The sequence below is a fragment of the Etheostoma cragini genome, chromosome 7 (genome assembly GCF_013103735.1).
Source record: "Etheostoma cragini isolate CJK2018 chromosome 7, CSU_Ecrag_1.0, whole genome shotgun sequence".
Lineage (NCBI taxonomy): Eukaryota > Metazoa > Chordata > Actinopteri > Perciformes > Percidae > Etheostoma > Etheostoma cragini.
Window position 1 is genome coordinate 7,902,468 of NC_048413.1, and position 16,011 is coordinate 7,918,478.

The 16,011-nt window shown below is 39.5% G+C and overlaps 1 protein-coding gene across 3 annotated transcripts in view; it reads left to right on the forward strand.

The window, feature by feature from the left end:
* The window catches only part of LOC117948148 (chemokine-like protein TAFA-1), a 31,700-nt gene that overhangs the window by 1,637 nt on the left and 14,052 nt on the right, over nucleotides 1-16,011 (forward strand). For 2 of the 3 annotated variants that reach the window (XM_034877654.1, XM_034877653.1), the window contains exon 2: nucleotides 45-186. In XM_034877654.1, the coding sequence (XP_034733545.1) occupies nucleotides 45-186 (142 nt within the window). Of the gene's footprint in view, nucleotides 1-41; nucleotides 187-16,011 lie in introns of all 3 variants that reach the window. The other variant, XM_034877655.1, reaches the window with a different exon arrangement.

The following is a 16,011-nucleotide window of genomic DNA, read 5'->3' on the forward strand; positions in this document are numbered from 1 at the left end:
GGGGTGTATTTTGTGTTAACTCCACCTGTGCTGGTCCTTAGCAGATGTGTCCTGTCATGTCCTGGCTGCTCTGCCTGTACCTCTGGGTCAGCGTGACTGCCATTCAGCTGTGTCAGGCCACTTTCTATGACACCATCCAACAGCATCATGGGATGAGACCGGGACGAACCACCATCCACATGATTGGTGAGTTCTCCAGAGCCTTTCTCCACACTATAGATTTCTTCCAAAAAAAATATAGATGCAAATGTTTTCTGATACTGTTGTTCCTGTAGCATCCCGGGTGTGGTTGCTCATGTGTTTTGTTAGATTATACAGTGGCTGTGTAACCTTAAGATTTGGCCTTGATAGCATGAATATGTCTGCACTGAAGATCACAAAGATATGAATGCCTTTTCACTTTCCATCTTGAGCTATTACAGTTGATATTCATGCAACACTGCTCCTTCTCAATTTGATCTGTGTGGCTGCGGTCGCTGTGAAATTGCACTGAATAGAATATGACGGAATCATTGCGGTCAAACGTTTGTTTGCATCAGGCGGATGCATGCCATGGTTGTGGTAAATAATTATGATCTCGGGATTCAACAGAGGAGAGGAAGCCGAATGCTGTCAGAACTTCAAAGGGAGAAGTAGCTGCATGAGCGTGCAGGTCCTTGGTGTCTGTTATTTCCTTTATGTGCCTGTGCACCTCAAGCATATCAGCAAGGGGTCCTTTCAATACTGTCAATATTGTGAGTCAGAAGATTTCCTGTTCCTACACATTCGTTTCATTACTCATGTCTGCACATGTGTATTGGAGAAGAACATTGTTTTGTAAAAGAGAAAAATACACTCAAATAAGATATCTTCTAGAAAGTGGTCTCATGTCACCAAAAGGGAAATGGAATTAATATTTCAAATGTGCATTCAGGTAGCTCTTTGGAGAAAACGAGTTGAAAGCAAACAATTCAAATCCTTCAGGACCCTCTGCCACTAAAAGTGTAAATACCCTGTCATTCCATTTACCATAGTGTGGCTAGTCCTCACTCCTGGATAAATGAGATGCCAGTTTTATGAGAAGAGGATGGGAAGCTTGTCTGGATTGATTCTGACACTGGGACATTTGTTCTGGGCTGGGTGTTGTGTGCCTGTTGGATTGGTGGGACAATTGGGGTTGACGGGTCATGAATTGGTGGCAAGAAGACCATTGGTCGCAGACCATTGGGCCAATCATCAAAGGCAGCAAAATGCCACAAGTTCACAGTGACTGCTATTGCCATCGGAAATCGAGGTTACAGAGGCCGAGAGATCAGTCGTGTCCTTGCCAATAGAAATTTAAATCTATTGGGGTGGATGTTGTTAAGAAAACCACGACAATCACAAGTGACTTTGGGAACAGCTAAATTGTGACCTGATGTTCAGACCCTGTCAACACACACAAACGCTAGATAAATTATTAGTTGTGAATAAAAAAAACACCTGTAGCGTGAAAAGGCATTGAGACAGGAAGATTACAGCTTTTTTGTGGCTGGGATGGCTTAGTGGTAGAGAAGGCGCACATATACTGAGAGATCTATGCTTTCATGCAGGGGCCCAGGGTTTGAATCTGTCCTGTGATAATTTCCTGCATGTCTTCCCCCTTTCTCACCTAGCTGTAAAATAAAGGTAGAAAAGCCCCCAAAAAACCTTAAATTACAGATTTATCAGCACATCATTCTGTCTCACTGCAAACGTGTTCGTACTGATAATTTCCTTTGACAGCATATAAGCAAATGCTGCACTTGTGCACCAAGGTATTGACAGCCTTAATGCATTGAATTTGTCCAGAAGTCCATTAGAAGGATAACCCTTGAATAGGTGTGTGCTCAGTGATTCGGACAAGGAAGCCGTCTTTCCACCCTGCACCTCTACTTTAAGATTGCAGCCTGCCACTCTCTTAGATATGCTTACAGCGGTTTTCTGCCTTCTTGGTCACAGCCAGTGTTGCTCTCTGCGGTATGATTCATCAGGTGCTGTATTTATTTGGTGCAAAGAGCGTGAACTGAGCACAAAAGAGAACAGATTGTGTTTGTCATTTATCTGTAAAGCGGCGGGCAGAGATGCCGCTTTTGGGGTCATGTGTTTCTCAACCACTGAACATGTCCATAGGAAACTGCAGAATGAGAATGTTCCTCGTCTAAAACATTGGATTGCTAACCCCAAAAAATAACCTCCCACTTGAATCCATTTAAAAACTTAGTCCTGCGAGTGAAAACAATTAAATATGCCTTGCAGCTGTGGCAATCATTTGTTTCAGGAGCAACATCTCAGCTCCTGTATGCTATTTAGTAAAAACTGAAAAATGTGCTCCCTGCAGGGAGAACAAAGGTGCGTTGAATATGTTGAGCAGCAGTCAATTTCCTGGGGAGAAAATCATGCCATTGATCGTGCAAGTGATGATAGAGAGTAGGACAAAGAGCAGATAGCGGCTGCCTGAGGCAGCCTTGCTCCCTTCTGAACCTACTCCCACCAACAGTCTGTATGCAGGGTCAACCTGTTCATCACTGAAAGGTCATCAATTCTTAACACTGTGTGGATAATCTCTTACCTAGCGGTTGCTGTAATCATACTGCGGTAAGATATTCAGAGCATGCAGAGGTAACTCACTTGTAAGTATTCACTGTATGACACAATTTATTCAGACTTAAGCTATACATACTTTACTCTGTGTGATTTCCATTCTTTTGTCTTCCTCATGACAGTCCTCTATAGCAGCCATAGTTACCCTCCCTCCTCAGTTCTGTCAGTCGCTCATAAAGATGTACCTTTTCAACACGGTTGTCATTTAAATATTAAGCAACTAGAATATGGAGTTCCGTTCCTATAGTTCCACTACTTTACAGAGTGCAAATACCATTTAAATCCCTCATGTCTCCCTTTCAAGAGCTTTAATGAGGAGAAGAGGATCAGAGCTTTTTCCAGTGCACTCCAACAAAAGAAACCACTCGCTGGCAAAGCTCACAATGTAACAAACATGAAAAATGGATTTTCGCCTGTCACAAACAAAGGTTGTATCCGCTATGCACAGTTTTAGACACTGACAATTTAATAGCCTTATATAATGCATCCTCGAGGCACATTATTTTGACATACATCTTCCTTCACCCCTCCCCGAGACCTCCTTTCAACCATGCTCTCACTTGTGTCATTGCTGTTCCACTGCAGTACCAACAGGAAGTGGCGTGCAGCCTCAGCCCGGGGCCTCTCCACATCTGGAGCTCAGCGAACCCACTTTGTTTTGATGTTGTTACGCACGCCACTGTGACGTCAAAGGGGCCCTGACCAACCTGTAAAAACACCAGAAACTTCCTCTATAGCCCAGGCGCGTAGTCAGTAATGGGCCAGAGAGGCACTGGCCCGTCCAGTACTGGTCCGTTGGTATGAAAAACATTAAAATGTATGTAAAAAAAGAAAGAATTAGTAACAGAACTAGTTGGGTGTGTCTAATGAGTCTTCTCCTCTGATTAAAACAAAACTTTTTAAACCATAGCATGAGGATCAAATTATTAGAAAACCTTCGGAACAGAGGTGGTTAAAAAAGTAACAACAGGCAGACTATCCGGGGTGCTGTCGGCAGCTAATGTTAGCTAGCTGGCTTTTTACAAAACAAATGGCTGTGTTAAGCACTGCACTGTTAAAGGTTCCCGGGACAGCAATGGTTTCTCTTTAAAGTTGTATGGACAGTTCTCTTGGATGGAATACCGCATATTCAAAATATACAGTAAATCACTGTAAATTAAATGTAAATTCCCGTAATGCAATGTTTATTACAGTAATGAACTGGAAAAGAAAATTATGGTATTTTACTGAGCATTTTGTGGTAAGTAACTGAAGGAATTACAGCAAAGTCTAACAGTGTACAGTGTAAATAAGGACAAGCTCTTTGCAGCATGTTCAGACATTTCCCCATCAGTGACAGTGCTGCCCTCACAGAGGAAACATTAGGTAGGCTAAAATGGGTTTCATGCTTCTTGTAACCTAGCAGTAACCTTCCTATTTAGTAAGAATTGGTGAACGCTGATGATGGCTTCTAGCTAAAATGCGTTTGTGTTTTGCCCACATTAAATAAGAAGACAACTTATCTGTGAGTGACGTAGTTTTTAGTATTCTTTGATCCTGTCACTGGCGTGGGCTTGATAAAATGTCTAAGATTTGGTGCCTTGGTAGACACTTTTCATTATGTCTTTCATGATTCAAACAATGCTTGGCTGGAAGTTTTCATCCTTTTATTTTCTTTTACTGCAGGTAGCGCATTTGCTGCTCATGTTCTGGCATAGTCCTGAAGTAACAATGCTGCTGTGATTGCACAAGGATACAGTGGCTTGAATGTGCTCTGCACATGTTATGAAATAAATAACTATTTTATTTCACTAAGTGGCAACTAAACATGAACTAAACAGCAGAAGGCATTTACACAGGCCTACTGCAGGACATAGACTAGCCCACATCAGACAGAAGTTACACATGTAACATACAGTGGCTTGAATAAGTTTACACACCCATGCTAAAGTTGATTAAAAAGAGAAATAAAAAAATCTTTTGGAAATTATTCCAAAATAAAATTGTAAATAAATAAATGTTCTACACTTAAAATACAGTGGGGTTATTTCATGGATCCAGGATACTATGCATCCGGATAAAGTTCCCTTGGCCGTTTGGGGGGGGACATCCTTTGTCAGGATGCATAGTATCCTGATCCATGAAATAACTGGCTTTTAAAAAATGTAAATGTGCTGGCATCTCTATGGGAATTTAACATGGGGTGTGTATACCTATGCCCCCTGTATTTTCTTATTTTTTTACAATACTTTGTTCTTTCACAAAGAAAATCTGTGTCCTTAAAGGTTGAAATTTTCAAAAATTATATAATTAAGTTATTAAGATCATTTTCCAAAAGAGTTTTTTTTTATTCCTCTTTTTAATCAACTTTAGCATGGGTGTGTAAACTTATTCAAGACTCTGTATGTTACATGTGTGATTTCTGTCTGATGTGGGTTAGTCTGTGTCCTGCAGCATGTAAACGCCTGCTGCTGTTCGGTTCATGTTTAGTTGCCACTTTGTGAAATAAAAATAAATAAATAAGAAGAAGAAATAAAAATAAAAATAAAAATGCAGAGCCAATGCTGCTGGTTCTGCCGGTGCTAATATATTTTAACCTTAAACCTTTTAGACCGAGCTTTGTTGGTTGAGCATGCAGTAGACAGTACTTCTATTGCCGTTGTAAGGCAGTACGTGTTGGAAGATAAAGTTGTTGCAGTTTCTTTTCAGTTTGCCCTTTTTGCTACTTCTACGTCTTTTTGAAAATGGACCACTCACTTTTGTACTGGCCCGCTCAAAATACTACTTCTGCCTACGCCACTACTATAGCCTTCAAAGTGGAAAGGCAAATATTGTTTACTTTGCCAGTGTTGTATCATATATTTGTTTTACTAGAAATAAACTATTTGTACCATTTCATTCTAGCCCAGAAAGAAAATATATTCTTAAGGAAATGAATCTAAGGACAATCAGTTCCCATTATAACTGTATGCTCACAGCTACAAATAGGTTTTACATATTTCAGTATTTCTCATTTATTTCCTTATCCAGGCTATGAATTATTCATTACAGAGAGCTCTATAAGCTTGTGGACATTTGTTTAAACAGCATGTTTAATTGAAGTCTTTGAGCCAATTCTGTGCAGGGGCTATGGTTTGCGGTCACAACGCTTATATGCAAAATGAATTTCTGTGGCCCAGAGCTTAATTAATTAGCCAGCATTCTCTCTTAAGACTACACCAGCTGTGCCTTGCCTTAGCCAGGATCCCAGAGCATTAATAAAAAGGGTGTTAACAGCAGTTAAAGTTCACAGCTCGATGTGTTTGGCAGTGTTGAGGTCACGGTTGTTTTTGGTACAGTGAAAAAAATTGCATTTCTTTCCATTTTACATGTTGTGTTTTAACAAATATACCTACATGCATTGGGCCCATTACTTATTTAAAGGCACACGCCACCGTTGGTTGAAATAGGACTTATCACGGTCTCCCCAAGCTGTAGATAGATGCATTTTTTGTCCCAGTACATATGTTGTAATAGTTTGATGCAACCCTGTGTGATATGTCTACGCCCATGAAGCAGTGCTTCGGCTGCACTTTCACCAAAAATAGTCCCAAGTCAATATCTGCCTAGGAAATCATCTAATCTTAATCTGCATTGCTAATTGCACCTGTTGTGAATACACAGGCCACAAGAAGTATTAGTTTTTTTTTTTTTGTGGACTCACTTTTACTTACATCATGCTAACCGGCAACATAGGATTCCATTCACTACGCTAAGCTAACTAGCAGTGATGCTGCCGGTGTTGCACCAGACTAAAACAACGCATGCACTGAGATAAAAATGCGTAGGCCAACCTATCTACAGCAAGCCCTATTTCAACAAACTAAAGAATCAAAAAATATCATAACAAGAGTCGTATGGGATTATCTGTGCTTTCATGCACTAAATGCATCAGCAACATGTAGTTGTTAAGGTATTTAACCAAAGTCCACAAATGCCAACCACATGGTGGCCCTAGAGGACTGTCCAGTGAATCACCAAAGTATTCAGGCTTCATCCTCCAAATACAAAATTTACAAAATAGCATGACAATCCATCCAATAGTTGTTGGACATTTCAGATATTGGACCAAAGTGGTGGACCGATCAACTGACATGCAACATTGCTATACAGTCTTGCTACTAGCATGGCTACAAAAGCACGGCTATAAATAAGGATTTCCAACTATTTCAACATTCTGACACAAGAGAATTGTTAAAAGCAAATAGTTTGAGAAGCAGCCTGGACGTAAGGTCTCTAAGGAGATGAGGTGTGCTTTTAAAAGTGAAAACGTGTCAAGCATGAGCTGGGCTAGTCAGCCACTGACACATTTCCAAATTCTCATGGATGGGATTCAGACTGTTGAGTAAATGTTTTGCCATTCATAAGATGTACACTGTAAGTTGGATGTACAAGACTGCAATTATTTGGATTGAGTGAACTAAAACACTTTGTGCACTAAACCAAATGTCTTATTCTAAACAGCTAATGGGGAATATACTGTTACAACCCAAATTAAGTGCATTTTTCTTAGAGTACTGCTGCCATAAATTGCAGCCCCTGGCCAAAAGAAATAATCATGACTGCACATGAAGGAGGCTTGTAAGAGACGTTGTCTTTTCAATAACTGAAAAACACATTTTGCCTCAGAATGGCATTATTAGTTGATTGTTTCAAACCACTTTGCTCCTTTGGGTAAAAGAAGCAGAGCATCCTCTTGGGGTCATTAGCAAGATTTTTAAGACCCTTGTTTTATTTAGTGGTTAGCAGCAGTTTTCTAAATATGTTGTTGTGACAGCTGACATAGCTGAAGGACAAACCCTGAGTCCTGATAAAAAGCGTTCAGCTTGCTTTAATCCAGAAATAGTCCAAAGCAAAGCTTAGCTATTACAGACACAGTTATTTTTGTTGTGTGCAAACAGCACAAAAAAGCTTTTGCTCATGTTAAAAAATGTTTTGGTAAGTAATTGAGCCTGCAGAATATTTAGTGTAGCTAAAAGTAAATAAGTGGCTTCTTAACAAAGTTCATGCATTACATTGATAAATTTGTAATGATGATGATATTAGGTGTCATAATTAGGGGTGTAATTGTTTCATTACTGTGAATTGTGCCTCTGCATTAGACCAGCGGAAGGTTGGTAGAAACCTTCCAATGAGGGAAGGGGGGTGGGGGGCAGACATGTGAAAGGCGATGCCTTTTACCTAAACGACCTCCTGCAGGACAAGGTCATTTTGCTTCACTTTGGGGTCTTTCAGGGCCTCTTTTCAGTGTTTTTTCTTCCGTCTTTAGTAGTTTAGTGTCTCTTTTTAGTTATTTCACATCTCTTTGTCTTTGTTGTGCTTCTCTTTTTGGGTTGTTTCATGTCTCTTTGGAGCGAGTTTGAGTGACTTTTCAATAAGAAATTTTAGCAGTCACTTCATTCTGAGGTTCTGGTCCAGGGGCACTGAGCCTGTACCCCGTAGGCCCGTACAGTAATACATCCATTATACAAAAGCTTTGTTTATGCTCGCGCAATACACCACGGCGGAGGCTTCCACAGATGGAGTCATGAGTGCACACAGGCTTTCATGCTTAACGTGTTTTCTATTCTACCGTATTCCTCAAACGCCAGGGGGCGTAAAACAGACAAACAAGAAAATGTGTGCTGAAGCAAGAAGTCATTGTGTGTAACTAAAAAAAAATTCTTTCTTAAAACAGTGACAGTGGACATCTAAAATCCAAAGCACTTTACAGCACCTTACCTGGAATATTTTCAGTCTTGGTTTACTCTAACCGGAGTCACACCCTTACACGCCCTGAGTTACAGGAAAACAGACAACAGTAAATGTACACAATGACACAACGTCAAATTTCGATCCAACCTCTTTTGTTTTTTTTGTTCCCATGCCATAGAATCAAACCAAGCCCTGACAATGGAAAGGATCCAGCCATCACCACACTTCACAGTAATTGCTAATGGCTGTAGTTGCACAAGCCTGTGTGGGATCATGTGTGAGCTCTGCTCCTCCTTAATTCAACATTTTCCGCATGAAACAAAAGCTACTGTTAAATTAATGATAGATTTGCGTCCCCACTGGTTGTTAATATTATATCAGGGAGTTCAGACCTTCTTGTCTTTTGTGTACTGAGGATTGTTCCAGCATTAACGCTCCCTGTTGAGGTAAAAAGCTACCCTGCTGCCTACTTTTCCTGTTACCCCACATTACATGGAGAGACGGAACAAGTTTGACACAGCATGTTTTTGTTCCTCTCTGACTTTCATCGTTGTGGAGGATTTAAAGGTGTGGCAGTCCTCCGGCTCTCCCTGCTCTTTAGACGGCGTTGGCCATTCGTGGTAAGATTATGATTTGATTTGAAGATTTGGTGACCCACTTGTGAGACACATCGTTTATTTAAATCTAGTTAAAACTGGGTCTGTTAATTCTGCGCAATTTCATGTGACTAATACCCTACTAACCCCAAATGGCATCAGTGTGAAGATAAACTATGTCTATTATTCACGTAGCAGTGAAAATGGGACTTTGTTTCCTCATTTCTGATTTCCTCAATTAAATAAATACATGTTGCAGAATAGGAATTATGCGTGAGAGATCATTTCATATGGCATTGCCTTTGTGGTTGCACTAGGCTATGTTAAATGCTTGGCAGGAATATGAAATTCATTTTCACTACTTAGACCTCATTAAACTGAAAAGAAGCATCTCAACTAACTAATTGGTTTCAAGGGGGAGGGTTATATGAGAAATAAGCAAGGTAATTAATATTGGGTTTATCAGGCTCTATTGCAGATTTCGGTTATTTTTTCCCTGTTCTAATATCTCCTTGGTGTGTCACAAGTCTTCCGGCATATTTACACCACAGATCCAATTACCTTTCCCTCGAAAGACTGGAGCATGCATGTGTGAAAATGGGGGAAAAAAATGGGAAAATATATTTCATCAAATATGAAGAACATGATGGAAGGATTGACAAATACTTCCTGCCTCTCTAGATGAAATTACATTACAATAATAAGCCTCATACCTTTTAGAGGTTCCTATTATGATCTGATACTGTGTCCTGTAATTGAACACTCTTTAATAAGGCAATCAGTTATATTACACCATACACCTCCACTTTCTATAGGTCTCTGAACAGAAGTAAGATGTGATCATATTGTTGATCGTGTGACTCAATCTGCTCTGTTGCATCACACTGAATAAAGAAAGAACACGTTGCTGCCAATTTTTCCCATTATCAGCTTGCAGGTGTTGCGTACCCGTCACCGCCAACCCATCAGAGTACATCACACAGCACTAAAGGTCATTTGGCCTTTGCAGTATATATTAATACACGGCTTACATCTTGCAGGCACCTTGGCACCCTGTGTAGATCGTCTGTCTGGCAGTGAGAAGGCCAGCAGTCACATCAGAGGCTAACAACAGTTCTCTAAAGACTCCCTGACTCCGCTCTATCTCGGTTTCCTTTTCTTTCTTCTGAATGCAAGTCTTTCATCAGAGCAGGAGATCTAAATACCCTGAACTCTGAACATATGCTAGAAAAGGACCAGAACAAAATATAGGAACAGCTTGACATTTAAAAATGAATGACATCTCACTGACGGAAGACATGTTCTCTCTCAGAAGTGAATGTGTGTTGACAGACCACCTTTGTTTCTATGTGTTTAATGGACATGAAAGCTGCTGTGTGATTGCTGTTGTACAGTAGATGTCATGCTCAACAAGCCACACATCTCCACTAAAAAACAAATAGCCACAGGCGTTTTTCTTGTGCGGATCCAACGCGTTCAGATTCTGAATGGTATTTAGGTGTCCAAGGCTTGTGTTTTGCGTGACAACAGAGACGGCAGCCTTTGAGCGCCCGCATGCAAATGTGAAACCCGTTCCCTAGTACTTGCTGCTTCCTCTGTGCCATGCAGTTTTCATGGATCTAAAAACAAAACCAGCTCTGCTCTGTTCTGTAAGTCATTCTGCTTGTCAATAAAGTATCACCCATCTCTGGCCCGATGCACAGGACCAATCTTACAGCCCCCTTGTGTGACACAATGTCAAAACTGTCAGCCATATTTCAAGACTTTTATGCTTTTATATGTCACGGACAGTGATTTTTTTTTAAAGAAATCGTAGTTTTGTAAATTTGTTCTCCAGCAAGCACATGCACTTCCTCCTACAAACGCAGTCACACACACAGAAATGTAAACTTAAAACATACACACACATACGTGCTTTAAAAAAGATATCTACTTTGTTGATTAACATAAAAACTTCTCAAGTGCTGACAGCTTTACTTCATGAAGCCCAAATGATGTTAATTCTCAAAAACGTTTTGAATTCTCAAGTTTACTCCAGCGCTGTGTTATCGTTTACACCAACACACAAGTCCTCTGCATTTTCTTCAGCTGGAAACAAATTTGCCTTGCAGTTTATCAAGCAATATGTCACTCACTTTCACACCACCATTTCTGTCTAGAATAACAACAGTACTACGGGGACTTTAGATGTTTTTCGCAGGAGGCAGGGAAGAAAGTAGTCACTCAATTTGACACCATGCAGTCACATGTTTTGTGCCTCTCACTGTCTCCAATCTGCATTAATTTGACATTCTCTAATCTGGCGCTCCCATTTTCTGTCAGCAACAGAACAGCTGTAGCCTGCTGGCTTGGATGTCTGCGAAGAGCAAGCACAGAGAAAGTGGAACCTACTATGGGTCACCTTGGACGCATTTCCCATTAAAAGGTGACAGGCATGCTGCTCTAAAACACGGACTGCTGTGGTTTGGAAGTCAGGGCCTGCTGTTGCTTGTTAATGACTTTTAGATATGAAATAATACACTGCAGGTTTTAAGGACCACAATATTGCAGAGATGTACATGTGACATGGACTCTGAGCCTGCGGGGAGCTACTGGTGTTCAGATGTCACACAGTTATCAGTTATATTGCCACGTGGCACTTAAATGTGTGTGAGCATGCACACTCAGCACAGGTTGTACAAATAGTGCCACTGGCTGCCAATCAGCGGAAATCCAAAGCCCCAGAGAGTCGGGCTACCTGCTAAATTGAGTCCCTTAGGCTTACCATTTGTTTTTTATATTGAGAGTAACAACGTCTTACCTCGTTGCTATTCTTTCAGTCATACGCTATATTCATTGAATTCACATCTTTCACATGGATCATTTGATTTTACCCAAATGCTAGAGGTTCAGAATCATTCTATAAATTGCATACAATGTTGTTTTATGTACACACTGGTGTTGAATGCCTGGAACACATGGCAGAGGAGTGCTGCCATTCAGACGGTATACTTGCTATTAGCGTCTTTAGAGACAACCCCACAGTCTGGGCTCATTACAGTAGACAGCATGTCATTGCATACTTATTGCACACTGACATTTCTATTGAGATAGACTGACCATTTTGCCTGCACAATGGCTGTTACATCACATTTGAACAACCATTTACAGGTACCACATGGACTGTGCTCACATTCATTAGGCAGGCAGAACCGCAGGTCTGTGGGACTTCAGAATTGGTGCTACGCGTTCATGTATTTGTATTTTTATTTATAAAGGACAATACACAATAATCCACATTTCTGGAAATGTGCCAGTGTTTTCCAGTCCGCTAATTTTCAACCGTAGTCCTTTGGCCCGATTATTTTAGACCATGGCAGGAAGAAGCAACAAAAATAATAATAATAACATCAATAAAAAAATCTAATACAGGTGAAAATATACATAGTAATCCAAAGACACCATACAAGCAGCTAGATCAGACATATAAGCTTTTTTTTTTTTAGCATGTCATGTGCAGCTGCAGAAAGCAACAGGACACTAGCGGAAATTACACATCAACAGTAGAGCCCGACCCATTAAGGATTTTTAAGGCCGACACCGATACAAATATATATTTTTTTTTAATCCGATACACCAATATATCGGCCAATATATACTTTTTAAAAACCCAGAAACGCGTTACAAAACATAAAAAGATTTCCCTAACATTAGTTATTTGTAGTTATTTATGAGTTCTCACTAAAATAATAGGCTATGATAATAATTTGTTCTGTTGTCACAACAGAACAGAGGAACATCAAAATATGTTAAAGTTCTGATTAATAAAATGTATAAAATACAAACTTAAGATTTGAAACTTGAAGTCCTTTAAACAGGCTATATTTGACACAGGGCAAGACATCATACATGTTAACAGTGATGACAACAATATAAAATTAGCTGGGGATTGAGAAATAATCACAAATCTGATTTCTCAAGAGTCAGGCCTTTAGACTTTGTGTGAAATTTTGGTAGGAGGTGCAGTTTCTTATTTCATTTGGTAATGTTTTCCACATATTCAAACCTCTAACTGAAAAGAAAGATTGACTAATGTTTGATTTGACAGTATTCGCCTTTATCCAAGCTTGCTGTCCATAACTCATTGGATTCTGATGCAGTGGTGTTGGCTTCCAGCGGGACTCACTGCGCCAGACCGTTGATTCAACGGCACACGCTCTCCACCCAGCAGCTGAGACACTGCTGATGCCAGGTGTTGTCAGTTGTGTAGATAATAGCATTACAGTTAAGTGCTCTGACAAATTTCCATTTGGTAGACTTGAACAGAGGAAATCCCTCTGTGAGAAGTTGTGCAGCATGCCAGAGGGTTTGTTAGGTTTTACATTTTACTCTCACTATTCAATTTATTTTACAATAACTGCCAACACACTGTAACATCTTGATTTATTTGCAGACATAACACAAGCCATGTTATGTTGGACAAAAAATAGAGTAGAATAGAATAGAATAGAAGACCCACCCAGACTGCAAAACGGGGTCTAGATGAGTCCTTGAGTTGAGTGAGTTTTTTTGTTCTGAAATTAAAATTTGGCCTCAAATATAATAAACTTCTCGCCATTATATAAGAGACAAGATAATGTAAATTTTTTTGGGATGGCACAAGTAGACATACAACCTATGATCCAATACAACAAGGCAATCATTTCTTTGATTTGAAACTGATAACGTTGACTGATTCGGTTTGGAAAAGCTCCAGAGTTGGTACAGTAAGACAGGAGAGTCTGATAGCTTGCTATAGTGTCACATGATGAGAACTATAGACAGCAATCCTCCACAATATTTGGAGAAATGTCTCTGCACTGCACTTCTGCAATGTGTGACAGGTGAGTTGGTAGAAAGTACACTCTTAAAAACAATGAGAAGAACTCCCGCACACTGTCTCGCTCAGCTGAAATATTTACTTGATTAATAGTCAGTCCGACCTTCATCAGGTATGTGGGTAGTTCATCGCATTGTTTTCACAATCATTACACATGCATGTTAGTAAGTTGCTAAGTTGGTAAGTTATTCATTCTTGGCCTTGGAAACAGCTGTTTTTTGTTGTTGTAATATATTACTTTAAAGGCTGAGTGCTCATTTACAATTCAAATATTTGTTTTTTTACAGATTGAATATGCAGCAGGGATGTAGTTATAAATCAATCTCACCAATATGTCAGTTTAGTGGCTACAGTTCTAGAAGTCTGTATTAGCAGATAAAGCACTCGGCCAGATGAATTTCACTTAAATGCTGAATTAAAGTAAAACTGAAATAACCTAAAGCCAACATGGGAGAGAAGTCTTTAAGGTGTTTTGGACATCCAGTGGTGGAAGACATACAAAGCACGTCACTGCACTTGAACTCATGAAAAATGAGACTTGATTTCAGCAAACACTTGAAACAAGGTGCTTTGAACTGAAAGTAAAACTAAGGGGGCAAGTACTCAAATATAGACTAAAATGACTAGATAAGAAGTATAATTTTGCAGGGAAAAACTGCAACATAAGTTTAAAAGGGGATCATAAGTTTGGAATTCAACATCTTAATTAACTAGTAACTAGAGTTCTTAAATGAATGTAGTGGAGTAGAAAATATAACATTTTCCTCTGAAATGTTGTGGAGTAAAAGCATCAAGTATCATGAAAAGGAAAGTCTTAAGTAAAGAACCTCAAATTGTACTCAATTACTTGAATAAATATACTCGGTTGCATTCCACCACCAACACTATTAATTATATGATTTGCAAATGCAGACTTGGAAGGAGCTCACAGCCTGAACCCTCCTGTTGTCCTCGGGGACAAATTTGACCCATTTTCAAAACGTTTCTAAGTCAGAAATTTGGATTTCCTTCAACCAAATTGAAAAGAATAACATTAAACAGTTCAATAACTGATCAGTTCACTATTTTCATTGAATTTGGGTGTTTTATTTCATTTCAGAGCATTTAAGAAAAAAAAAGACTTAAGGACACTGAAAAAAGGGACAGAAATATAGGGGTAAACAACAAAAAAGTCGACAAAGAACTTTGGGAAAAGTGACAAAAGTGTCTTAAGGAGGTTTAACTTAAAATGTTGACCCAGAAACACTAAACGTTGGTCTACGGGAAGACAACACGAGGGTTTAGCAAAAATAGAAATATCACAAACAACCCTTGTGGTGATATTGTTTCCGAAGCCAAGACTGAAGACGAACGGATCTCAGTAGCCGGCCTGTCTGATGATGTTCTCGTCATGTGACACTAGCGAGCTGTCAGACTCTCCTGTCTTGTTGTACCGACTCTGAAGCTTGTCCAAAGATAGAAAAGCAGGATCATAGCTTTGTCTTGTTAAATAGGAACATGGGTTAAACGTCTACTTGGGTTCCTCAAAAATGTGTATTTCATTTTTTCACCTGTATAACAATGTAAATAGGACTTTTAAGCCTTAACTTTAATATCACACCAAAATAATGTGGAAAAAAAGCTCAATTAAGATTTATTCTGGACTCATTTTGACCCAATGTTTCAGCCTTTCTGGGTTTTCTATTCTGTGCCTGTGACTAAGCGTTGCCCGCTGGTGGTGTGGAGATTGGAATAATTGAGTATGTAGGAGGCAGTGGATCTAATGAAATATGCTTCCAAATTGCATTATGGAAAATGTAGGATCCCCCCCCAAAAAACAATTGTTTGTAGTTTAGCGTGAGTTTATCTTTAATAAACATGAATTACAGAAAAGTGCTTTCCAAAGTAAATGCAGTTTAACCAATGTTAAATTAATTTTAATTCTTAAAAATGGAAGAAGCTAAAAATGCTTGAAACATTCTGCCTCCATCTGTATTTCTTTTTAATTTAGGTATTTTTCAACAATCAATCAATCAATAAATCAATCACTTTTGAAGAAGGCCTGAGGCCCAAAACATCATCTGAATGGAAGAGAAATGCAAATGGAGACAGAGCTTTTGACAGTTTTTCCTACTTTCAAGTTCACCTTCAGTGATCATCACCTCACTGCAACTCTGTTGTGCGTTGCATTAATAATTTTTAAAAATTGGACAAGACATCCGTAAGTGTATAATTCCGGAGACCCATGGTCTGCATGGTCAGAGA